At 40.9% G+C, this 24,685-nt stretch overlaps 1 protein-coding gene across 2 annotated transcripts; it reads left to right on the forward strand.

Annotated features, from left to right (window-relative positions):
* The first annotated feature begins 202 nt into the window (after positions 1 to 202).
* LOC117925427 lies at positions 203 to 24,430 on the forward strand. 2 transcript variants are annotated; one of them, XM_034844430.1, is made up of 9 exons: positions 203 to 361; positions 1,335 to 1,427; positions 1,778 to 1,845; positions 3,783 to 3,855; positions 5,679 to 5,794; positions 5,905 to 5,989; positions 22,208 to 22,307; positions 23,521 to 23,715; positions 24,046 to 24,430. In XM_034844430.1, the coding sequence occupies exons 2-7, from the start codon at positions 1,344 to 1,346 to the stop codon at positions 22,232 to 22,234; spliced, it is 453 nt and encodes a 150-aa protein (XP_034700321.1). In that variant the 5' UTR covers positions 203 to 361; positions 1,335 to 1,343; the 3' UTR covers positions 22,235 to 22,307; positions 23,521 to 23,715; positions 24,046 to 24,430. The 2 variants fall into 2 exon arrangements, with proteins under 2 accessions (XP_034700321.1, XP_034700320.1); XM_034844429.1 differs by having other exon boundaries at positions 204 to 361; positions 23,538 to 23,715.
* The last annotated feature ends 255 nt before the right edge of the window (positions 24,431 to 24,685 follow it).

Raw genomic sequence — 24,685 nt, forward strand, 5'->3', positions numbered from 1 at the left:
TAAGCGTAAGAGTGACATTGTTGTACTCTGACACTATGTGCTTCATATCCGATTTATATTATATTGTTTTGTATTTTGATATCATTTTTTCAATCTAATTTTTGTATACTTTGTTTTTATTCCTACAATCATCGAACAACACAAATTTCATTATTCACTTTCAATAACCCTTCTAATGAAATAACCATTTTGGAAACCAAACATACCCTTAAAAAACAACAGAGGAAAAAAAGAACAAAAGGAAAAAAGGACGAAGAAGAAACTGAAAGATAAGCGCCTGCAAATGTGAAAGCCTGGTGTGAAAGACAGGCTGAACGGAAGCCATCGGCGAGGGTGTTAATGATCAGGGAGATATCCACAGGTAAATTTTTCGATTTTTTTCCTTTTATGTTCTGTAGAGTGTAGATAAACACACCTAGGTTTCTCTAAGAATTTTTTAGTTTTTATTTATTTATTTTCTTTTTTTCCTCGATCCTTGAGGATTTATGTGCCCATACTGTTGATGGGTTTGGAAATACAAGGATGATTTAGGTTTTCGGAAATTGATTTTGTATCTTGTTCTTATTGGAAGTTTCGAGTTCTCTTCTGAAAGGAAAATGTGTGTGATGAAACTTTTTCCAGTAGTTAAATTTGATTTTACGCTTTCACTTGTAGCAGCTTTTCAGATTTTCTTATTTCATGAGATGGGTTTTTCTCGAGTTTTTCCTAATTTTCACTGAATTGCAGTTTCATGAGGTTTATAATTATTTGTTTTCCTAAAATTCCTCTTTTTTACTATGAATTTGCATGGTGCAGAGAAATTTTTTTAGACATGTAATCTAGCGTAGCATTAATTATGTAACATCTCAATCCGACTATAATTTCAATATACTCAGATTGAGCATTTGAGTCGGCTTTGGATAATGTTCAATGATCTGTTTGTTGTTATTTTGGGTAAAATATACATTGTGGTTGCATGATTTTTAAGTCCTCCTGTAGCTTCATGAACCCAATTGTTTCAGCTGTATTTGTGGGTTTGAACATCTGGATGCCTGCTTTAATCTCTGTCCATTTGTTCCCTTGTGAAACATCTAATGAAAAAAATCCCTTTCTTCTGTTTAACTATTCTTCAGACTGTTCCTCTTAGATGTTAATGGAGCTTGTTTGTCAATTGCAGTCAATACAAGATCTTTATATACTTAGGTCCAAATGACTAATGTGTTCTGCCCTGGTTTGCTTCTGAATTTTGGTCTTGCCCGAAGAAGAACTAGCATAGTGCATGTAATGCAGTAGGAGGTTATTTTGGTTTGTTGATATTGTTGGGTTGCGTCTGATTTGTTTGTTCAATGCTGCAGGGTCTTGTAATGGGTATCAGTAGAACTGAAGTAAACTTGAGGAGGTTGCTTGCAGCCGCACCTCAGCAACAAAATCAGGCAAAGCTTATACATGTATGTTTCTTTGCATGTCCTGAGATCTCTCAAATCAAAGATTCATTTTCTAATGATTTGTGCCCATTTTTTTCTTTTAGTGTGAAGAGTGCGATCTGAATATTTTGGTTGCTTTATCCTCTTTTGATCTCTGTTGAAACATGTTCTATACCTTGGTGTTTGAAAGTTTGAACTGAATAATTTAATTGATAAAACTGTTTTCTTTGTTTCATTAGCATCATTGATTGCATGTTATGTTTGATTGTATTTGAGTGGGATTGGTTCAGTAGTTGTTTGGTTTTTTGTCTTAATTTACATGTATATGTATATTCATTGACCATTTTTGATTGATAATCAACGTAACTTTGCAGTATGTTGCTACTTTACGAGAACAATTAGAACAATTGACTGAAGAGAGAACTCTAGAAGGATTACCAAGGTCTGTCTGCTTACTCTTTTTTTCCCCTCCTACTCTCTGTTACTTTGAGAAGCAAACATATGCTAACATGCTCGTGCTTCCAGTATGTGTTCATCTATGATACCATTGTGATTTTTCTGCATGTGTACATATGTGCTTGTATTAATGGTATGCACCCATAAGCATATGCATTCCTATGTTCATGTTCTTCAGAAAGAGCTTACCAAGGTGCTTGTTGTCAGTGCCACCCTTTGTCTAGGGTGTTGATAGGGGTGGAGGAATTTATGCTTAATTGTGCAGGAAAGTTTTGGTTGCATCCTCCATCTTTGCACTAGCATAGAGGACACTGATACTTTGTTATTTTTGGTTTACTCTGGTTGTATCATAAAGTCTATTATGTAACTGTAGTACATGTACCCTTTCTCATTTTCTGGACATTAATTTTTTAAAAGGATCATCATTCTTAAACTCTCACTCTGTGCTATGAAGTTAAATTGCGATTGGTAATCCTTTTTGGTTCTTGTGCTGGATTGTTTGAAAGAAATAAGGGATTATTGATGTTGTATTCATGAGTTGTGAACCTTGGGGATTTGAAACAATGAAGCAGTGGTGAAGGCATTTTAAGAGGGCCCAAAGATTTTGAGCTTCACCGGAATAATTGATTATGCTGTGGATAAAAGGAGTGCAATACACTTTAAGATTTGATTAGGTGGTATGTAGTTTCTTTTATTTTTACTTTCTGTAGTAATGCTTTAGGATTGTATAGGTTCAAACTTCAAATCCAAGTAGATTTATAATAAGCTTGATGTCATCAATGGTGCATCCAATCATGCATCAGTCTGGTGCAATTAAGGTGTTGGCAGAAGTGATCAAATTTTTACCGTTACATGCTTTCTGGTTTTATAGAAATAGAGAAGTTCTTAGGATAATTTGCTGCCCAAGTAAGTTAAGAGCAAGTGTGCTCTATATCTGCTATAATAAGACTTGGAAATTTGAATTTGGGTGGTCACTGATCATTACTAATGTCCCGTGTGTTTGAGTTAATTGGGACTATTCTCTAGCTGAGTGGGCCTGTGTTCCAAGGAGCAAGAGGTCGTCCCTAACACAGTCTCAGACAAAGGGTTTCATCTTCTCCTCTTTCTCCTTTATTTCCTCTCATCCTATTCTCTCTTATGTACCACAAACTATATGCTTCCTGGTCTCTTCAGCATGATGCATGAGAATCCTCTATCTATAAAAGGAATCAAATGATCTTTGTGGAGTGGAAGTGCAATAAAAATTGCTGCTAGATGCACAAGTTTGTAAAGTTTTTTCTCTTGCTCTTTTGTGTAGGTTCTCAAGGAAGTCTTGGTCTCTTACTTCCATTTTGCTGTTTATCCTCATTGCTTCTTGTGTTTGTGCACTTTCGTCTTCTTCAATGAAAGTTCTTTATTAGACAAGTGAATTTTCTCTTGGCATTTGATTATATATTGAGTATTAGATGATATGGATTGACATACACCATCTAATATATATTGGTTTATATGTAGTAACTACTTTTCCAGGCCACTTCTTGATGACTGCCCAAGGAGCTCTCAAACTAGCTTAACTTGTGATTAAAATTTTAATGTGGCTCATTTTTATACATGGTGCTAATGTGTTTTCTGGTAATGTGATATGTGTTTTCCATTTAATAACAATGTAGCTCATTGTATTTCTTTTTCATGATAATTATGCCTTTTTTTTTTCTTTTCATACATAACATCTAAAAAAAAAAAAAATAAATTATTCTGGGCACATGGCATCAAACCTGGAACTTCCTCTTCCCCAGTCTAGCCCTTACTAATTGACCAGGCTTTGGGGGCTCTGATTATGCCTTTTCGTGTCCTATTAGTCCTGCTTACTGTGTCCTGGTATTGTGAGACAAGTTTCTCAATTAAACCATAAATTTATTTCTTCTTTTTGTAATTCTTTTGTAGAGTTTCAAAACCGAAGGTGAATGAATATTCAGAGAAGATCGAAGCTATTGCTTCCAAAATAACTGCTCCATCGGTGTGTATTTTGATTTTCTTTTACATTGTGACTATTTACAATTTTACATGCAAAATAAGTAATATTTGGTTGTTTTCAATTTTGATTGAACATAGTTTGCATTAAATTTCTAAATCTTCCTTATCAGAGAATCTGCAAGAGGCATTGGGGCCATGGCAGTTGTTTATTGCACACATCAATTAAAAAGGGTCCAAACCCCATATGGTTGGTTAGGTAGTGCTCACTAAGAGACAGAACAGAAAGTTCCCTTATTAATTCAAATTTTTTGTTATGCTAATAGGAGGAACAAGTGGTTGAACTACATATGGCTGCTCAATTTGATTAAGAGTAGTCCTAACTGCCTGAAGATTTGCTGCATTTGCAGTGTTTATGAATTACAGGAGTTGCATAAATAAAACAGATGGTTAAGAGTAGCAAAAGTGAATGGATTTGGGGTAATCCTGAGATTAAGGTTTAAGGGAGGGAAGGCCTGAAAGGCTTCCTCAGCATTCTGTTTCCTTTCTATGTATAGGTAGATGTCAACTTCTTGCTTCTTTAAGAGTATGGATTTTGTCAGACATAGTTCTTGTGCAACCATTTTAACTTTTTCTGTATGTGCATTTTTCTTATATATAACAATGATATAAGTGTTTATGCTGAGAAATGTCTAATTGAGATGTAATTGTGTCTGTGGATGTGTCTGGTCCACATGCATGAAAAGGCTAAAAGAGGAGTATTCTTGCTTTGTAGGTTGAGGTTGCTCTCAGTAGGAAAATTAATGATGAAATTAGGACAGCAATCACAATATATATGATAAAGATAATTAAATCAAGTGGCTATATGGTAACATCATAATGCAGGCACCTGTCATCAGCTGTGGTTATTTACCTATGGTTTTTATTCTGGGATTGACTTATGTCAAAATTACTCTAGTTGCAGAAATTTAGCTTTTAAGAAATATATAATTACCTTTACATGAGAGAAATCCTTGGGGGAGAGAGGATGTAGATTTCATTATTGGTTGGATGTTACCTATGGTTGTTACCTATTTATTTATTTATTTGTTTGTTTTAGTGACATTTTAATGGATAGGCTGGTAAAAAGTTACTCTAGATGTAGGAATCTAGCTTTTAAGAAGTATATAATCGCCTCTGTATGAGAGAAATCCTTGGGAAGAGAGGGCACAGGTTCCTTCTAACTGTTAGTTACACAATAACAGGGATATATTAATTATTTATGACAGTTTCTTTGTTTAAAACTGTTAGTTTTTGCACACAAATTTTAATTGAAAAGTTTATTACATCTATTTATGCATGTAGGTGCAATGGTGTCATTTTGTACTTATAACTTATAAGTATAAGAGTATTTTTAGCAAAGAAATGTTAGGCACCTTGGTTGATTCACCATTTAGGGAAGGACACTATAGGGTGTATTGGGTAGTTTGAGATCCTACCAAATCCCATACTTAAAAAATGTGATTTTTCCATCATTTTAAATGCGTGAATCTTAATGAAGAGGAATTGAGTATCATAATCGCAATAACTGGAATCCATGTATATGTCAACATCTTTTCTAATTTTCCAATTCCCATAAATTGGCCATCAACATCACTGGTGCTTGCTGCTGTCCATTTTGTTAAGTACTAGAATTCTTAGTGCTTGCTGCTCTCTCTCTCTCTCTCTCTCTCTCTCTCCCGCTCTCCCTCTCCCTCTCCTTCTCTGATGCTTCTGGTTTTTGAAATATGAAGTTTTATGATATTTTCTTTACAATCCCTAAATCAACCTTACAAACTTGATATGGTGGTTCTTGTTTCTAATAAATTCTCTTTCTTGGAAACTTTCTAGTCCAATGTGCAAGTTTCCCAGGAGCCTTTTTCTGGTACTTCTGGCAAGGAAGGCACTTCTAAAACTGAAGAAGAGGATCACATGCCCCTTTCCCCAGGATTGCGAAGGAGATTTGTGTAAGTGAAACTCTTATTATTGGGCTTAGCAGGACAATAACCAGACCTTTCATTCTTTGTTGTTTCCCTTATGTTGTTTTATTTTTTGAATCATTTGGTTCACTGAACAGGCCTGCTTCAAAATTTGAAGATAGATCTCATGATACTATAAAGGCAGACGCATTGGGGCCAGTCAAATTGGATGCTGCAGCACAGGTACTTTTTTAACATTCAAGACCAATTGTTCTTGTGTAACTGCTACATGGAAGAAAGCAAGTGTGAGAGTGCTAGAATATTGATTTTAAAATCCAGTAGGAACTAGATGTCCATGTATAGTAAGAGTGATGCAATGTTGGTGCCTGGTCTCTTACCAGAAGAAAGAATAAAGATGGTGTAAACACACAAAAAAAAAAAGGTGGGCCCAAATCTTATAACATGTGTCATAATTAGAAAACATCTAAATCTTAAATTCAAATAAATTATTTGAATTATGAAATCAATTTACCTCCTTATCCATAATTCTATAAATAGAGAAATTATTTGAGAAGGAAAAAAAAAAAAAAAGAAGAAGAAGAACAAAGCTCTGCAGGATATCACAAATGTCTTCCAACATTCTCTAAATTTGCTTCAAGTTCAAGTTTCTTCTTAAATTTCAAGAAGATTCTCAAAGAAGAAAAATTAAGATCAAGCTTGGTTGGCTCTTGACTAAGTCAATCAAGAGCAGAGATCACCATCTTTGAATCAAGATCAACATGGGAGATTGAATTAGAGGATCACATATTCTTTGATTTAACGAATATCACAGAGGAGTGTGCTCACCCAATGGGACCCTTCTACCTTTCATCTCTTTTGACTGAAGTTTCTCTATTCATCTTAAGTGAAGTCAATGTTTCAAGGAAGTGGAGAGTTTAGGGTTCCTGATGGAAGGCCTAAACCATTGTATAAGGGACGAGAAGGAAGATAGATGGGTGACGGAATGGAAGGAACAGGGGAGATCCTTCTCTCTGCTGCGAAGTGTAAATAAAGCGGGATGCTTCCTCCGGCTAGGGGTAACGGATTTGGAACGAAAACAATACTGTATATACATCCCAAAGGGTAGAGGAGAAAAAAAGGGATGGGCTGCAATGGCGGAAAACCTACAGATTCTGCGTAGCTCAATCGATAGAAAGAACAATATGCAAGAAGAAAAAGTAGGTAGAAACACGGATTTGAAGAGAACGTTCGCGGAAGTGGTGAAGAGACCGATCTGTAGAATTATAAACTCAGTTCAGGTGAAGGTAAGGAGGGAGGAAATCCAAAGAAATCTGGAAAAATTGGAGTATTGTGTTGTCGGGAGTTGGAACCCTAGGTCTGGAGATGAAGAAGATTTGGAAAAATTGGGGAGATTTTTGGCGAGCTCTTGGGGTTTGAAAGGAAGCCTAGGGCTGGCAAAATTGGAGAGAATCAGAATCTTGTTGGAATTCGAAGATTTGGAAGAAGCTCAACAGGTTTCCCTATCAGGTGAAAGAATGATGGGAGAGATAAGGCTGAGGTTCGAGAAATGGAGCCCATGGAGTGGATGCAGGGAGGAGGAGGAAGAAAGGAACGAGGTTTGGGTTAGAATCTTTGGGCTGCCAGTGTCGTTGTGGAACCCGACTGTGCTGAGAAGGGTGGGGGATGAATGTGGTGGTTTCATTGACATCGATTCGAAGACGGAGAAGCTGGAAGAGCTCCAATGGGCTAGAATTCTGGTTAAGACGGACGACGGAGACAAACCGAGTACGCTGGAGATTGGGATCGAGGAGGAAGTTCTCACTCTCGCCCTCTGGTGGGAGTTCAGGCCGTCAGTCAAGAAGTTTAGGGTTGATAGCCGAAGATGGGGGGAGGTCAGGGATTACAACATATCACGCTCCGGCTCGCGCGTGGAGGTGAAATCGGCCATTGAAAAGACCAAGGCGCTGCTATCGTCAGATGAGGGGACAGGGAGACAGAAGAGGCTTATGGGCTGGGAGGGGATAGTTGACCGGGCCCAACAATTAGCACCCATGGGCTCTGAGGGAAGGGACTGTGGGCCGAAACATTCGGGCCTAAAGCCCTAGCATGGAAAGATTGAAGTATTGGATAGTGTTCGAGTCTAGTCATGGCAAAGGTTTGGGTAGCGATTGAATCGAAGACGTTTGAGGTGTCTATAGAGGAAATCAAAGGGAAACTAAAAGGTGTCATTGTGGAAAGGAGTAGAGGTTTTTCCTCTTGGATCAGGTTTGGGGTATCAAGTTTGAGGAAGCTCCTGGAATGCTTTGAAGAATGTTGTAGGGAGGAAAAGAAAGGAAGATTGGTTAAGTTCTGGGAGGAAGAGGGAAGAAAGTTCCGGTTGGAGAGGCGTGTAAACGGGGCAGGAAGATACGTCCTATGCTCTGTTGTGGATGTAGAGGCTAAAAGATTTTGTTTAGTTTTTCCTGAAGGAAAGGGCGTGATAGGAGGATGGGCCATTCTAGCCGAGAAGCTAAGGGCGTTGGGGATAGTTACTAAAAAGGAAGACAAAGGTGTAGAAGCAACCCAATTCAAATCAAGAAAGAAGGATGTAACAATAGATGATGAGGAAGATGGGTGCAGTGGTAAGAAGAAGCAGGGGGGGGGGGGGAAAGTTTCCTAGATGTGGCTAAAGGACTGGCTGGAAGGGTAGGTGAAGAGCTGTGGATTCAGGCTGGAGGAAGGGGTATGAGGAGGAGGGAGGAAGTTTTGGGGCGTTGCCTAGTTGGTAGGTGGGAAGGGGTAGGGATGGAGATGGAGTTAGAGTCGCTTAAATATTGGGGGAAACGCAACTGGAACCTTAGGAAAGGAGTCAAGGTGATGAAGCTGGGAGAACCTTTCTTCTTGTTGGAATTTGAAGATGAAAGGGAAGCAGAGAGGGTATTAAACAGGGGGAAGCGTAGTTTTCAGGATAGGCTGCTGCATTTAGAGAGATGGAATGAGGAGGCTGGGTGTTTACAGGTCGGAAACCAAACAAAAGAAGTTTGGGTAAGGGTGGTGGGGCTTCCGCTTCACTGTTGGAGTGAAGAAATGTTCAAAATTATTGGTGATTGCTGTGGAGGTCTGGTGGAGGTGGATGAAGACACAAAGAACCTTTCTCAACTTCAATGGGCCAGGATTTTGGTAAAAAATGGCGGAAATTTTTTTCCAGGCACTCTGAATTTAGTGGTGAAGTCCTTTTGCTATGCAGTCCGTCTGTGGTGGGAGGTGCAGCCTAGAGTTTCAGCAGTGGAGCCGATGATGAACTTGAGTCGGAAAGAGGGGGAAAGGATGAGGGATCACGCGCCAGGAACAGCGGTGGGAAGGAAAAGGAAGAGTGGCGTGCAGCTGAAGCTGATGGATCAGGTGCAGTCAGAAAAAGAACGGGAAAAGAAAAGTGTGATGGTGACAAGAGAGGAGTTTCAGCGGTTGGGATGGCAGGATATAGTAAGGAGGAAGGAGAGGTGGGCTCAAGTGAAAAAGATGTTGTGGGTGGGCTTGATAGCTGCAAGTCTGGGTGTGAAGTGACTCAGCCCAGAAATAGCCAAAGCCTCATGAGAGTACCGAGGCGTGGGGAGAAAAACAAAAGGCGACAAATGGGTCAAGGGTTAGTTGGGAAAGGGGCCAGTCAAGCAGAGGTGGGGAATGGGCCGCCCATGAAGGCCCTTTAAGTGTTAAAAGAAACTTTTTGGGCCAGATGGACAAAAGGGGTGAGAAGCGGGCTTCAAGGGTGGACATCTCTTTATTGCAACGGGATGGGCTGGGTCATTTGGATAATAGGCCCAAAGCGGTAGAGAATGGTGGGCCTTCCAGCTTAGAGGTGAAATACACCTCGGTGGAGCAGGCTGTCGATGTTGGCCCATCTTCTTTTCAAAAGGATGGGTTGGGCTGGTTGGACCACAGATCCAGAGGGGCAGGAGGAGAGGGACAGCCCATCTTAGCATCAGCTGGGGTCCCGTTTGCTTATAAGAATCCATGGGATGAGCTTGGAGAAAAAGTTAGGGCTTCGTCTTGCTTTGTGACTGCTGAGGAGTTTTTCGCCGAAGACAGCCTAGTCGGGGGGATGGGGCCTTTAGAGGCGAGAGGGACACCAGAGCGCTGCTCAATAACGGACGAGTGCTTTTTGGAGAAAGCTTCCAGGTACTCACTCTTAAAACCTTCGACTGTTTGCGTGTGGGGGGGGTCGGGCCTCTTCTTCTTCTTCTCCTTTCTCTGGGATGGGGGGCTCTTTGCTTGAGGTGGAGGAGAGATGTGGCCATGAGGTCATTCTGAAGGAAAACGAAGAGGGGTTAAGTATCAACCCTCTAAGCATGCGTCCGGCAGAAGAGAGAATGGGAGAGAAGAGTACGAGCGGACTTTTCCCGCTAAAAGATGGAAGGAAGGAATGGGGCGAGGATGAGGATAAGGCTATGGAATCGTGGAATTACAGCTGTTTGGCAAAGTTTTGCCACTGTTTAGGAATGCCAACAGAGGGCTGTGAGAGGGATATTCTGAAACTTCTCCATAAAATGAGGGATAGGAGAGATAGAAGTGAGAATTTAAGCGGAAAAAAGAGGAAAGGTCAGAGAACCTCAAGATTTGGTCGCGAGTTGAAGAAACTCGAATGGTCAGTGAATTATAGCGGATCAGGAGGGGACAGGGGGTACCAAGAGTGTGTTACATGAGGATTCGAATTATTTCATGGAATGTAAGGGGGGCAAACGACAAAGAGAAGAGGAAATTGATTAAAGATGTGATTAAAACCCAGAAAGCAGATTTAGTGTGTCTCCAGGAAACAAAAGTGCAGGAGATGACGAGAGCAATTGTAAGGAGTTAAGGGGTAGGAAGATGTCTGGAATGGGGGGCTCTGAATTCAAGGGGAGCGGCGGGGGGGGGGGGGGGTTCTGGGACAATAGGGTGCTGTAGTTGGAGGAAATGGAGGTGGGCAATTATTCAGTTTCTTGCCGATTCAAGAATGTTGAGGATGGTTTTTGCTGGGTGTTTTCAGGAGTTTACGGGCCCTCTTTGAAAGTGGAGAAAGAGGAGTTTCTGAGCGAATTGGGGGCCATCAAAGGGCTTTGGAGCGAACTGTGGTGTGTTGCTGGCGATTTCAATATGATTAGATTCCCTACTGAGAGAAGCCGAGGAGGTAGATTGTCCCCATCAATGCGGAGATTTACAGAAGTGATAGAGGAGTTAGAGCTAAGGGATTTACCTCTTCAGGGGGGGAGGTTCATGTGGAGTGGAGGTTTTAATAATCTCTTAAAATCGAGAATTGACCGGTTTCTTATCTCTGAAGATTGGGAAGCTCATTTCCGGGAGAGTACTCAAGGTGTTTTGGCTAGACCAGTATCAGATCATTCTCCAATTATTCTTGACGGAGGGGGGATGAGGAGAGGGCCCACACCTTTCAGATTCGAGAACATGTGGCTGAAGGAGGAAGGCTTCAAAGAGGTGCTAAGGAATTGGTGGGAGGGGATCCAGATTAGTGGGACAGCCAGTTACATCTTGAGTGAGAAATTAAAGGCTTTAAAGCCGATTCTGAAAAACTGGAACACAGAGGTGTTCGGACAGATCAAGGGCAAGAAACAAGAGGCTTGGAATTCTTTGGATTACTGGGACAAGGAAGAGAGGGTCCGGGAATTGTCCTTGGAAGAGGAAGAAGCTAGGAAGGAGGCAAGAGAGATGTACAAGAAGTGGGTCCTTTTAGAAGAAACGTTTTGGAGATAGAAGTCAAGGGAAATATGGTTGAAAGAAGGAGATAGAAATACAAGGTTTTTTCATCAGATGGCTAATGCTCATAGAAGAAGGAATCAGATGAATAGAGTCAAAGTGAACGGGAGATGGTACAATGAGGAAAGGGAGATCAAAGAGGTGGTTTGCAAGGAGCACCAAGGGCTGCTGGCAGATCCGGGGGGGTGGAAGCCCAGGATAGATGCCTTGATGTTTGAAAGGTTGGAAGAGGGGGATGTGGAGGGGCTGGAGAAGCCTTTCACGGAGGAGGAGGTTTTTAGGGCTTTGTCAGGCTGTTGTGGCGAGAAAGCGCCAGGTCCTGATGGTTTTTCAATGGCCTTTTGGCAATTTTCATGGGATTTTGTTAAAGAAGAGGTCATGAACTTCTTTAGGCAATTCCATGAGTCCGGGAGCTTTGTAAGAAGTTTGAATGCAACTTTTCTAGTGTTGATTCCTAAGAAAGGGGGGGCAGAGGAATTGAAGGATTTTAGGCCAATTAGCTTGGTGGGGGGGTTATATAAGTGGCTAGCTAAGGTGTTGGCTAATAGAATGAAGGGAGTCTTAGCCAAGGTCATCTCAACGGCCCAAAACGCTTTCGTGGAGGGACGGCAGATAATGGACGCAGTGCTGGTCGCTAATGAGGCTATTGATTCCATTGTGAAGAGCAATAGTGGGGCGATTCTATGTAAATTAGACATTGAGAAAGCCTATGACCACGTGGATTGGGGCTTTCTTTTAGCAGTGTTGGAGAAGATGGGGTTTGGGGAAAGATGGTGCAGGTGGATAAAGTGGTGTCTATCCACTGTTAGGTACTCAGTTATGGTGAATGGAAGTCCTACGGGTTTTTTCCAAAGTTCAAGGGGGTTAAGGCAAGGAGACCCCTTGTCGCCGTACCTTTTTGTAGTGGTGATGGAGGCTGTCAGCGTTTTAATAAAGAGGGTAGTGGCTGGGGGGTTTTTGGCGCCGTGTTTGATTCGGGGAAGAAGAGGCGAAGGGGTCCAGATATCACATTTGTTGTTTGCTGATGATACGCTGATTTTTTGTGAAGCAAAGGAGGATCAGTTATTGTATATGGGCTGGTTGTTAATGTGGTTTGAGGCAATGTCAGGGTTAAGAGTAAATCTGGAGAAAAGTGAGCTGATTCCGGTTGGTAGAGTTGAGAATGTGGATGAATTGGCTGATGAGTTTGGTTATAGGGTGGGAAAACTGCCTTCCACTTATTTAGGAATGCCGTTAGGTGCCCTGTTTAAAAGCGTAGCAGCGTGGGATGGAATAGAAGAAAGATTCAGAAAGAAATTGGCTATGTGGAAGCGTCAATACATTTCAAAAGGGGGGAGGATTACTCTAGTGCGGAGTACATTGCCAATTTTTCCGATTTATTTTATGTCGCTTTTCCAGATGCCTAGAGTGGTTAGAATCAGAATGGAGAAGATACAAAGGGGCTTTTTGTGGGGTGGCGGGGCTCTAGTGCGAAAACCACATCTAGTTAAGTGGTCAATTGTTTGTTCAGACAAAAGAAGTGGAGGGTTGGGGGTTAAGAATCTTGGGGTCTTCAATAGGGCTCTCCTTGGTAAATGGGTGTGATGCTTTGCAAATGAAAGAAAGGCGCTGTGGAACCAAGTGATAAGAGGGAAATACGGGGAGGAAAGAGGAGGGTGGAGATCTTGTGAGTCTAGGGAGGCCTATGGGTTTGGGTTGTGGAAGGCAATAAGTAAAATGGGACATCAAGTGACCTCTTTTGTTGGCTTTGTGGTGGGTGATGGTGAGAAAGTGAAGTTTTGGAAAGATAAATGGTGTGAAACCATCCCTTTGAGTGAGGCTTTTCCTTCGTTATTTGCTTTAACCTCGAACAAAGAGGCGTGGGTAAATGAAGTGTGGACAGCCGAGGGGGAATGGGGGGGAAGTTGGAACCCTTGTTTCAATAGACCTTTCAACGATTGGGAGTTGGAAGAAGTGGAAAGGCTATTTTGCTGCTTGGAGGGGAAGAAGGTTAGGGGGGAGGAGGAGGATAAGGTGAGGTGGATGGCAACAAAGAATGGGGACTTCTCGGTGAAATCTTTGTATAGGACTATGCAGCCGGGGTCTCGTGCTTTTTTCCCTTCAAAAATTATATGGAATTCTTGTGTGCAGCCCAAATTGAGCTTTTTTGCGTGGGAGGCTTCTTGGGGGAGAGTTCTAACCTTGGATTGCTTGCAAAAGAGAGGTTGGGTTATGGCAAATAGATGTTTTCTTTGCCATAAGAGTGAGGAGACAATTGATCACCTCCTCATCCATTGTGAAAAAACGAGGGAAGTATGGATGGTGTTCCTTTCCTTTTTTGGTGTCTCGTGGGTTTTTCCCCGGTCGGTCAAGGAAACCCTTTTAGGGTGGAGGGGGTCTTTTTTTGTGGGAAAGAAAAGGAAGGTGGCGTGGCAATTGGGACCGTTATGCTTGTTTTGGGTTATTTGGAAGGCTAGAAATTCAATTGCTTTTGAGGATTGTGAGCTGTCCATTCAAAAGCTGAAAACATCTTTTGTGTATTTTTTGTGGTCGGAATCCAAAGTGTGGATAAAAGATGGTCCTTCGACCTTAATAGATTATATAGATTGGGTGTGTATGCGTTAAGGGAGAGGTTTTGCTCTACTTTGTCCTTTGATGTTTGGGCCCTTTTGTAAGGGGGTAAGTCCCTTCATACTGTAATTTGATGGGTCGCTGCTTTAGTGCCTCTTTGCAATACAATATTATACTTATTGATCAAAAAAAAAAAAAAAAAGGGAGTGATGGAAGAGGGGACGGGGATAGAGGCTGGGCCGTCCAAGTGCTGGGCTTTTGACAAGGAAGGTTGTTTTATGAATGGGGCTAGTTCAATTCAGCCCACGGCCCAAGAGTCTTTCTTTGAACGGCCCGAGGAGTTGATAGAGTCAAATAAGAGCCTGGGCTGGCAGGAAAGTTACTTGGGCTGGAAAGGAAAAGTAGATCAGGCCCAGGAGTCTATGATAAGGGGGCTAGAGAAGAGCCCATGTGGGCTGACTGTAGTGAGGGGCCCGACATTAAAGGAAAGGACGACCATTCCTGATGGACAAGAGACTAGCCAGCCCAAAAGATGGGCTCATGTTGGGAGAGGCCCAGTGGCTGAGTTGGAAGAGGCCAGATCAAGTCAGTCCATGGCCCAAAACAAAGGTAAAAGACCCCTGGAGAAAGGAAGTCTTCTGGACTGCAGAATTGCCAGCAACGGGAGCTCTTTAGAGGGAGAGCACCTAGTCATATGGGAGCCAGAGGAAGCAAGGAAGACAAGGGAGAAAGCCATACTTTCAGCAACAGACAAGGCGTTGGCAGAGGAAGCCATGAGGTATGATTCTGACCTAAGGATAGAGAGGGAAAAGGGCTATGGGTCTTCTCATCTCATCTTGTATTCTTTTGATTGGACTCCGATGGGGGAGCCTTTCGATCACTCTGGGGTGCTAAAGGGAAGTAATGAAGTTGGTCCCGGAATGGATGGCAATGGATGTTGGGACTTGGTAGAATTCAATAAGGACCCCAATTTGGCTAGGGGGGTGGAGTGGAATTCAGAGAGGACAGAACTTCAAGAAGTCAGAACTGAGAAAGAGGATAGATGGGAAGAAAGCAGCTTGGCCAAGTTCAGTCATTTTTTGGGTTTTTCGACAGAAGGGTTGGAAAAGGAAATTTTGAACTTCTTGATCAAAATAAGAAAGAGACGGGAGAGAATTCACAGCAAAGAATTGATGGAGAAGTCAAAATTTGAAAGGGAATTGAAGAGACTGGAGTGCTCAGTTAATTATGAGAAAGGGTGTAAGCAAAAAAGCCTTTCACAGGGCAAAGGGGATCAACTTGCAGTAGATTAATGAAGCTAAAGCTGTTAAGTTGGAATGTGAGGGGGGCAAATGACAGGTCCAAGAGGAAAATTATCAAGACATTTATAAGGAATCAAAAAGTTGACTTAATGTGTATTCAGGAGACAAAAATTCAGCCAATGTCGGAGGGGGTGGTGAGAAGTTTAGGCACAGGAAGATTCTTAGATTGGAGGGCTTTGGATGCGGATGGGGCGACGGGAGGACTGTTGATTTGCTGGGATAAAAGGTCGCTGGAAATTGTGGATTGGGAGGAGGGACAGTACTCCCTGTCGTGTAGATTCAAGAATGTGGAAGATGGGGCTGTTTGGGTGTTTACGGGAGTCTATGACCCATTCACCAAAGAGGAGAGAGAATGCTTGTGGGAAGAGCTTGGGGCTGTAAGAGGAATCTGGGACGAGCCTTGGTGCCTAGGGGGTGACTTTGATAGTACCCTCTTTCAAAGAGAAAGAAGCCGCCAAGGGAGAATAACCCCGAACATGAGGAGGTTTGCTCATATTATTGATGATTTAGGGCTGGTAGATCTCCCGTTGCAAGGGGGAGTGTTCACTTGGAGCGGGGGCCTGAATAACTAGTCCTGGGCAAGATTGGACAGGTTCTTGGTGTCTCCTAGCTGGATAGATCAGTTCAGTGGGGTGATTCAAGGAAGGCTGCCTCGTCCTGTTTCGGACCACTTTCCCATTCTGCTAGAAGGAGGTGGGCTGAGGAGAGGTCCATCTCCATTCAGGTTCGAAAATATGTGGTTAAAAGTTGAGGGTTTTCTAGACCTTATCCGGAATTGGTGGAGGGAAATTGAGGTCAGAGGCACTGCTAGCTATAGATTGGCAGCAAAGATGAAGGAACTCAAACAAAAACTGAAAGCTTGGAATAGAGAGGTTTTTGGAAATCTGGAAGGTAACAAAAGTGCAGCCCTGCAGCAAGTGGAGTATTGGGACCGTGTGGAAAGTGAAAGAAGATTGTCTTTGGAAGAGACAGAATTAAAAAAGGAAGCAAAGGAAAGCTATAAAAAATGGGTCCTCTTGGAAGAAAGTCATTGGAGACAACTCTCAAGGGAGGTATGGCTTAAGGAAGGGGATAAAAATACGAGATTTTTTCATCGGATGGCGAATGCCCACCGTAACAACAACTCTTTGGACAGAATTAAAATTGATGGGGTTTGGCTGGAAGAGGAACAAGAGGTAAGGGAGGGGATTGCAAATGCTTATCAATAGAGGCTCTCAGAAGACTTGGGGTGGAAGGCGGATATTGAGAGGATCCAATTAGACCAAATTAGCAAGCAAGAAGCAAAGAGTCTTGAGATTCCGTTCTCTGAAAATGAGATTCATTCAGCCTTAATGGAGATGAGTGGGGATAAAGCCCTTAGGTCGGATGGCTTTACTATGGCGTTTTGGCAAAGTTGTTGGGATTTTGTGAAAGGGGAGATCTTGGAGATGTTTAAGGAGTTTCATGAGCAAAGCTCCTTTCTCAAAAGCCTCAATAACACTTTCCTGGTTCTGATTCCTAAGAAAGGGGGAGCGGCTGATTTGGGAGATTTTAGACCCATTAGTCTCCTGGGGGGGCTATATAAATTGTTGGCTAAAGTGTTAGCTAATAGACTCAAGAGAGTGTTAAACAAAGTGGTAGCCCCAACTCAGAATGCATTTGTGATGGGAAGACAAATCCTTGGTGCTTCTTTAATTGCGAATGAGGTGATAGACTCATGGCAGAAAAGAAAAGAGAAAGGGCTCATTTGTAAGTTGGATATTGAGAAAGCGTATGACAGTCTCAATTGGCAGTTCTTGTTGAAGACACTACACAAAATGGGATTTGGCTCAAAGTGGTTGGGGTGGATGTGGAGTTGTATATCTTCAGCCAAGTTTTCAGTTCTAGTTAATGGGGTTCCAGCTGGATTCTTCCCGAGTTCTAAAGGGCTTCGTCAAGGGGATCCATTATCTCCTTACCTCTTCGTTTTGGGAATGGAAGTGCTAGATGCCCTAATTAGGAGGGTGGTTGCGGGGGGCTACCTTTCAGGTTGTAGTATTCAGGGTGATAGGAGACACAATCTAAAAATTTCCCATATCTTCTTTGCTGATGATACAATCGTGTTCTGTGAGGCTAACAAAGAGCACCTAACACATTTGAGCTGGATTCTTTTGTGGTTTGAAGCAGCTTCAGGCTTAAGGATTAACTTGGACAAAAGTGAAATTATCCCAGTTGGTGTGGTGGAGGAGATTGAGGAGATGGCAGTGGAATTAGGATGTAGGGTGGGCTCTCTACCTTCTCATTACTTAGGCTTGCCATTAGGGGCTCCTAATAAAGCCACCTCAGTTTGGGATGGGGTGGAAGAGAAAGTGAGGAGGAGACTAGCGCGGTGGAAACGGCAATATATCTCAAAAGGGGGGAGAATCACTCTCATAAGAAGCGTTTTGGCTAGCATGCCAATCTATCACATGTCTTTGTTCCGAATGCCTAAGCCAGTGGTTAGGAGATTAGATAAAGTTCAAAGAGATTTCCTTTGGGGAGGGGGAAGTGTGGACAGGAAAGCTCATCTAATCAAGTGGGAGGCGATTTGTGAGGATAAAAGCAAGGGAGGACTAGGCTTAAGGAAGCTAGTGCTCTTGAATAAAGCTTTGCTGGGTAAATGGATCTGGAGATTTGCTTATGATAAAGATGATCTTTGGAAGCAAGTGATAACAGCGAAATATGGGCTAGAGGGTCATGGTTGGAGAGCAAAGAGGGCTTATGGGGCTTTCGGCGTGGGGGTGTGGAAAGAAATATGGAAGGAAACTGATTGGTGCTGGGATAACATGGGGTTCATAGTTGGCAAGGGAAGCAAAATCAATTTTTGGACTGATGTGTGGTGTAAGGGTACAAGGCTGTCCCAAAACTTCCCCCATTTATTTGCTATGGCTGCTCATAGGAATGCGACGGTGGAGGAGATGTGGGATCAGAATTTTGGTCAAGGGGGGTGGAATCTAAGATTTTTGAGGGACTTTAATGATTGGGAAATGGATATGATAGGGAACTTGTTGCATGTTCTGAGGGATTACAAGCCTTCTATGGAGGAAGATGCAGTCTGGTGGAAGGGAGGAAGGAATGACAAATTTAGGGTCAAAGAAGCCTATAGATTGGTGGCCAGACCCAATGATTTTGTTTTTCCTTCTAGATGCATTTGGGTGGATTCAGTTCCAACCAAGGTTGCATTCTATGCTTGGGAGGCTACATGGGGGAGGGTGCTCACTCTTGATAGACTTCAGAAAAGAGGATGGCAGCTTCCGAATCGTTGTTTTCTATGTGGTTGTGAAGAAGAAACTGTAAATCATATTCTTATTCATTGTATAGTGGTCAGAGTTCTGTGGGATATTGTTCTTGGGTTATCATGTGTGCAGTGGGTCTTTCCAGAAACTGTAAAGGAGGTCTTAACTAGCTGGAGGGGCCCTTTTGTGGGAAAGAAAAGGAAAAAGATATGGAAATCCATTCCGTTGTGTATTTTTTGGACGGTTTGGAAGGAAAGAAATAGGCTAGCTTTTAGGGGGGGAGTGTTAGATATCCAAAAGCTTAAGAATTCTTTTGTTTGTAGTTTGTGGAGCTGGGCTAGATTGTATATTGGTGAGGAGCGTGTGTCCCTTATAGGGTTTTTGGAATGGTTGGCGTCCAACTAAGGGGTGGTGAGCCTTGTTGTTTTTTTTTTGGATTTGAGAGGGGGTTGTTGCTTTGTATACCCCCTGTATACTTGTAACTTTCCGCCTCTCCATTAATATATCTTGCTTTATTTATCAAAAAAAAAATGTTTCAAGGAAGAACCAAGTCGCATATGCATACAAAGGGAAGGGTGATCTCTATCTTTGATTGACTTAGTCAAGGGCCAACCAGGTTTGATCTTGACTTTCCTACTTTGAGAATCTTCTTGAAATTTAACAAGGAACTTGATTTTGAAGCAAATTTAGAGAATGCTAGAGGACACTTGAAGCAAATTTAAGCTTATTGGTTCTTCAAGCTGCATTAATTGAGCCAATGTTGGCACATCCTCGAAGAAGACATCCATGTCATGTGGGTTGGAGTTAGCTTCATCATAGTACATAGAGAAAGACAGTCTTTTGACACTTGAAGTAACACTCGCTAACATCCTGTGAACTGTCATCTGGTACATCAAGAAGGAATACATTATCTCCTCCCTGGGTTTGATCCCCATGACTATTAGCATCACAGAGCATAGTCATCTCTTTCTTTGCATGTATAGTATAATTAACTTGACAATCACCAACAGAGGTGAAGAGGAAATCCTTCAGGCAACTTCGTTGCAATCATCATGGAAAACTTAATTGAAATTTTCTCGAGCACTTCTCTTCATAAGGGTATCTAGCTTAGACATTTATGCTATACCGTCTAACGACTTTGAGGGCTGTTGTTTAATGGAGCTAGGATGCTGTTATATAGAAGCTGTAGAAGTGTGTGTGTGTGTTTTTTTTTAAATCGCACTTTTGACCAACAATCAGCATAAGCTTTGGTAATCGAGAATTCCTCAAGACTATCACAATCAAGTATGGTAAATATGGAGTTGGTGCTTAGTCTAGTGCATGCGTTCCAATACTTATACACTTCTAACAAAGTGCCATTTCTAGGGAATTTCTTGAACATTCCATGCACATCTTGAGGGTAGCCAAACTGTCTGCTAAAGTGATGGGGCATGTATGGTTGGAGTCCTTAAGGTTAAATAACTTGAGTGAATGCTTATTAACATGGAGGACATTTAAATAGGCGAAGAGGTGTCATCAATCAAGTCTACACATTCTTGATTTGTGGTGCCAAATGTTTTAATACCACATCCTTGCAAGATATGAACAAATCTCATGCTTGTGATTCATCAAAATACTTAGCAAGAAACTCCCCAACACAACTAGTCATTCATGGAGAATGGTCCCATGTCGGAGAAAGGAAGTGAGTGTTGAAGTAGTCACTTAGCCAACTATACAAATAATGGATCGAGAAGATACATGCACTTGACCCAAGATCAAAGGAGTTCACAATCTCATTCTACCCATTACAATTTATAAATGGTAGCCAACACTGGAACTGTAAGGCAAAATGAACACCTAAAAGCCATTTGTCTTGCCACCATGAAAACCCAGGACAATCGAAATGATAATCCTTCCAGGGATAACAAACTGGCATAACCAATAGGCAAGGAAGACTGCTAGATATGTCTCATTCACGTCCTCCTTGGCTACATCAAGAATATTGAATACCTTCAAATCCCACCAAGTATGTGGTGAAGGAAGTTCTGTAATATTTCCAGAAGAATTGTGAATTTCCTTTGGCTGTTGTGCCTTGTTCCTTCTACTTTTCTTTGATGGTTTCTCATACCTTCTTGTGCCTTTATACCAAAAATCCACTTATGAAGTCATCTTTACTAGTTTGCCTTTTGTTTGTGAAAAATGTTGATGTAGGCCAAAAAGAAATAACAATACTTGATGGAAGTGAAAATTCTCTTTTATTGTTACACAACTCTTTGACACCACTTCATTATAAAACATCCCATGAATGGGTAATCCAATGATGTGGTTCATGTCCCAAAGAGAGATAGAAATCTCACCTATGGAAGTATGTAGAGTGTTGGTAGCTGGACACCAACATTCACAAAAAGCCCTGTTAATAGAAGCATGGTAAGCATAACTAGATAAGAGAGGCAAAGATAGTATCATATATCTTGGTTTTCTTGAGTAGCTCGTCAAAGAGGCCCTACACATCGTCCACTCATTCCTAGTATTTGTTGACAAAGGACTCTCCAATAGCTTTAAAAGTAGTGCCCCATGTAATTTATTGGTTATGAATACGATGATTGAGGAGTTGAAATGAGATTTCGCACTGGCTTCAGCATGAGAAGAGTTGAGTGATAAGACATTGGAAACAAACTCCACTTCGCTAATCTTTGAATGTTTTTGTTAACCCAAAAGTAGCAATTCGAGACCAAGAAAGAATGTGAAAAGAGTCCTCCTTTGTTGATACTTTTAAGGCTTGAGAACCAGTGACTTATGGATGGGCAAAGTTTTTCCCTCCATAAATTCATCACTTCCATCTTCAAGTATAGTTATAGCATTTTCCTTAAAGCACTCAAAGCAAATCATCTCTGTAGGAAAAAAAAAAGAGCAAATGCAGAGATGAGTTAAGAATTTTTTATATGATGTTGAAATTATGGTACTAATATCCATGGGGTCAATACCAATCTGTGCTAAAGAGTTAAAGTAACACCTCATCTCTTGAAAATGCCAAAATTTCAACACGGTTCACATTAGGGCCATGACTAATTAGTTGGATGTCAAACCTAACACTCCGATGCGCTCAAATGTGCATTAAATGTTGATATTGTAACATTGCTATGCTTCAATAGTCATGACGAATCAACTAGGTGTCGAATTAGCACCTCAATTTTTATTAAGTCTCAAAATCTTGATACCCTTCGTATCAAGGTCATGCCAATCCACTGAATATCAAATCTAGCACTCCGATGCAATTTTTGTGTAGCGCCAAAATCTTGACAAACCAACTTGAGTGCACAAAATCTGTGTGTACAGGTGGTATTTTATCTGCTATATTTATTTCCCTTTGTTGTGAAATAAAATAAAAATCATAAATTGAGTCACATGGTTTGGGCTGTTTAGTTGCTTGGGCTCCTAGTTTTCTGGGTTACCCTTGGCTCTGCTCAGAAACGGGCTCAGGTCAGTAGGTCACTAGTACAGTTGGCATGAGAGTCCTTATTTGATTACCACATTCAAACCTATTTTGCGATTGCTTGACTTGAGATTTGGCGAACAACTTCAGAACGAAAGCTTTGAGAAATTTGAATATTAGCCTATTTGTCTTTCTAAATATTTTGTTCTTGCAAATTGTTATTTTTCCTCTCTGACAGGAAGCTTCAAGAAGACCTGACAGATGAAATGGTTGGATTGGCAAAGCAGCTCAAGCAGAGTAGTCTCTTGATGAGCCAGTCCATTCAGAACACTGAAAAAGTGAGTGTTGGTTCTTTATTATGTAATCTTGCATTACATCACACATTGGTGCTGAAATCTGCTGACGCATATGAACCACAGCTTCAAATGAATGTTATTTGTGCAAAATGAAAACATAGCTTTTTAAGTGAATCTCATGTTTTTCCATTTTTATTTTTTTGCTTTTTTAGCTGGAATTGGGCAGTTTGGTAGTTCATTCTTTATTCTTCAACAATCATGCTTACAATAAATCTTAGTCACAGAAAATGATAGATCCAATATTCTTTTTTTTTTTAATTAGTTAATTGCATTTTTTATGTGGGTTATTTAAAAAAATTATATTATAGGTTATATGAGTTTTATTCCTCTCCTAAAACTATTGGTTGTTTAATACATCTGGGGCTGATTTGATTACATTCTAAAATCCTTGCTCTCTTGAAGATTTCTATTTTATTTTATTTAAATGACTTTCATTAGATTTGAATAGTTTGTAAAGAAGCAGGAGTCTGGTGATCTCAGAAACATAAATTGTAGTTGTCAAGATATGAAACTAAACTTGCCAATTGATGTTTTAATGTTCCATGTCACACACAATAGCAAACTAACAGAGTAGCATTTCCAATTTCAATGGATAGCCTATTGATGTAGTAATGAGTCATTTCCATTTTATCATGCATCCTCATTCCATTTCTCTAAATTTCTTCACCATGAACTTGACATAAGGCCCATATTTTCAGGCCAAACTTCCAAGTTACCCATAAAAGCATGAACATAGGGCCTATACATCATGTTCAGGTTTCATTATTTTTACCAGATGAACATAGTAATCTATTTTACTTGTACACAAACGCAAAAATTTCACAGCCATTGGCTCCACCATCACTTTGTCATGAACCCAACTCCGCACAGCACTGCCACAAATGCTACCTATACCACCAACAGCACCTCCCACCGTCCCATTCGTTGTCTCTTCTTTTCATCAGCTGCAGCTACCACCATGTTCTGCATTAGTAGAATGTGTTTTGTTTGCTAATATATCTGGTAAAAAGTTGTTGAGATTCCATACCAATGCATTTGAGTTGCTTTACGTGTATGATCCTAAAAAAATAAAATTCATGTCAGTTATTCTTTCTCAGATGGAGTTACTCATCCAAGAAAAGAAAAGTTGGATAGCTATTATATTCCTTCCCTGTGTTTACATTTTTGTCTTGCTTAATGATCAGTTATAGCTTAGTCACGCTTTGAGTGCAGATACTTGATTCTACAGAGAAAGCAGTTGAGCATAGCTTGGCAAGCACTGGCCATGTCAATACACGAGCTATGGATATATACTCAAATAGTTTTAAGACCACATGCTTCACATGGATTATGATATTTGTGATGACTTGTATCTTCATAATGGTTGTGCTTCTGATTCGTGTCACTTAAGGTATGTCCTAAGAAAACCCATTTCTCTAACTGTTTGTATGTAATGACGGTACTTTTAATGTTGGATTTTTTAAAGTATTACCATGAGAAAATATGATGTCGCGAAGGCACTATTTTCATTTATGTTTTCCAAAACTTGGTGGAACATGAGAAAATCATGAAACCCACCTATTTTAATTGTCTCCCTACTATATCAGTGGGGAAGAGATGATGAACACAATATTTTACTGCTATAATACGCTTTGCTGGTGATATAATGGCTGTGGTTTTGCTGCTAACATGCTACCATCAGAGTTACTGCGATTCAATGAAAACATATGTTTCTTGGCAGGGAGGTACAAGTGAGAAGTCTCAGCAAATTGTGCAATCTGGTTCATTGTTTTTCTGTTGATGGAAGGTGAAAATTCAATTAATTATTTCTATGGGCCTTCTGCTGCTCTGTAGAAGCAAATGCAATTGAAGAGAGCAGTGATCGATGGATGTAATTCCTTTAATCAATGGCATTTTCATTCAATCTCCAATAAGGTACATATCTGTGCTTGAGAAGCAGTTGCTTTGTTATATACATTTACATTTATGTGTCCTCCTTAGCCATAGATTGATTTTGTTGCAATTCTTCAAAAGATTTTACTCTTTTTGAAAGTTTTGGCTAGTAGCTAGGCACAATGATTTGCATGGTTTTTACTAGTAATTGATGTAAATTTGGCTGGTGAGGACTAAGGGCATTATTGTAGTTTTACTTGTGGTTTTATTTAACCTATTTTTTTTAAAATAATCTTAAACTATATTTAAATGTTAATAGGACACAATATTAAGGTTTTTCATAAGAAAGAGATAAAAAAAACCCATATAGAATATATATATAATATTAGGGATGGTAACGAGACGGGTTCGGGACAGGTCGTCCCCATCCCAACCTCATTCTTTTTATTCAAAATTATTCTCATCCCCGTTCCATTTAAAAAATTAAA

This window comes from Vitis riparia, chromosome 11 (genome assembly GCF_004353265.1).
Source record: "Vitis riparia cultivar Riparia Gloire de Montpellier isolate 1030 chromosome 11, EGFV_Vit.rip_1.0, whole genome shotgun sequence".
NCBI classification, from domain to species: domain Eukaryota; kingdom Viridiplantae; phylum Streptophyta; class Magnoliopsida; order Vitales; family Vitaceae; genus Vitis; species Vitis riparia.

Excerpts from the sequence above, each read along its gene's own strand:
- LOC117925427 (XM_034844430.1), top strand. The coding sequence starts at position 1,344 with ATGGGTATCAGTAGAACTGAAGTAAACTTGAGGAGGTTGCTTGCAGCC. Across the intron at positions 1,846-3,782 it reads ACTCTAGAAGGATTACCAAG|AGTTTCAAAACCGAAGGTGA; the intron begins GTCTGTCTGCTT and ends ATTCTTTTGTAG. Across the intron at positions 3,856-5,678 it reads CCAAAATAACTGCTCCATCG|TCCAATGTGCAAGTTTCCCA; the intron begins GTGTGTATTTTG and ends GAAACTTTCTAG.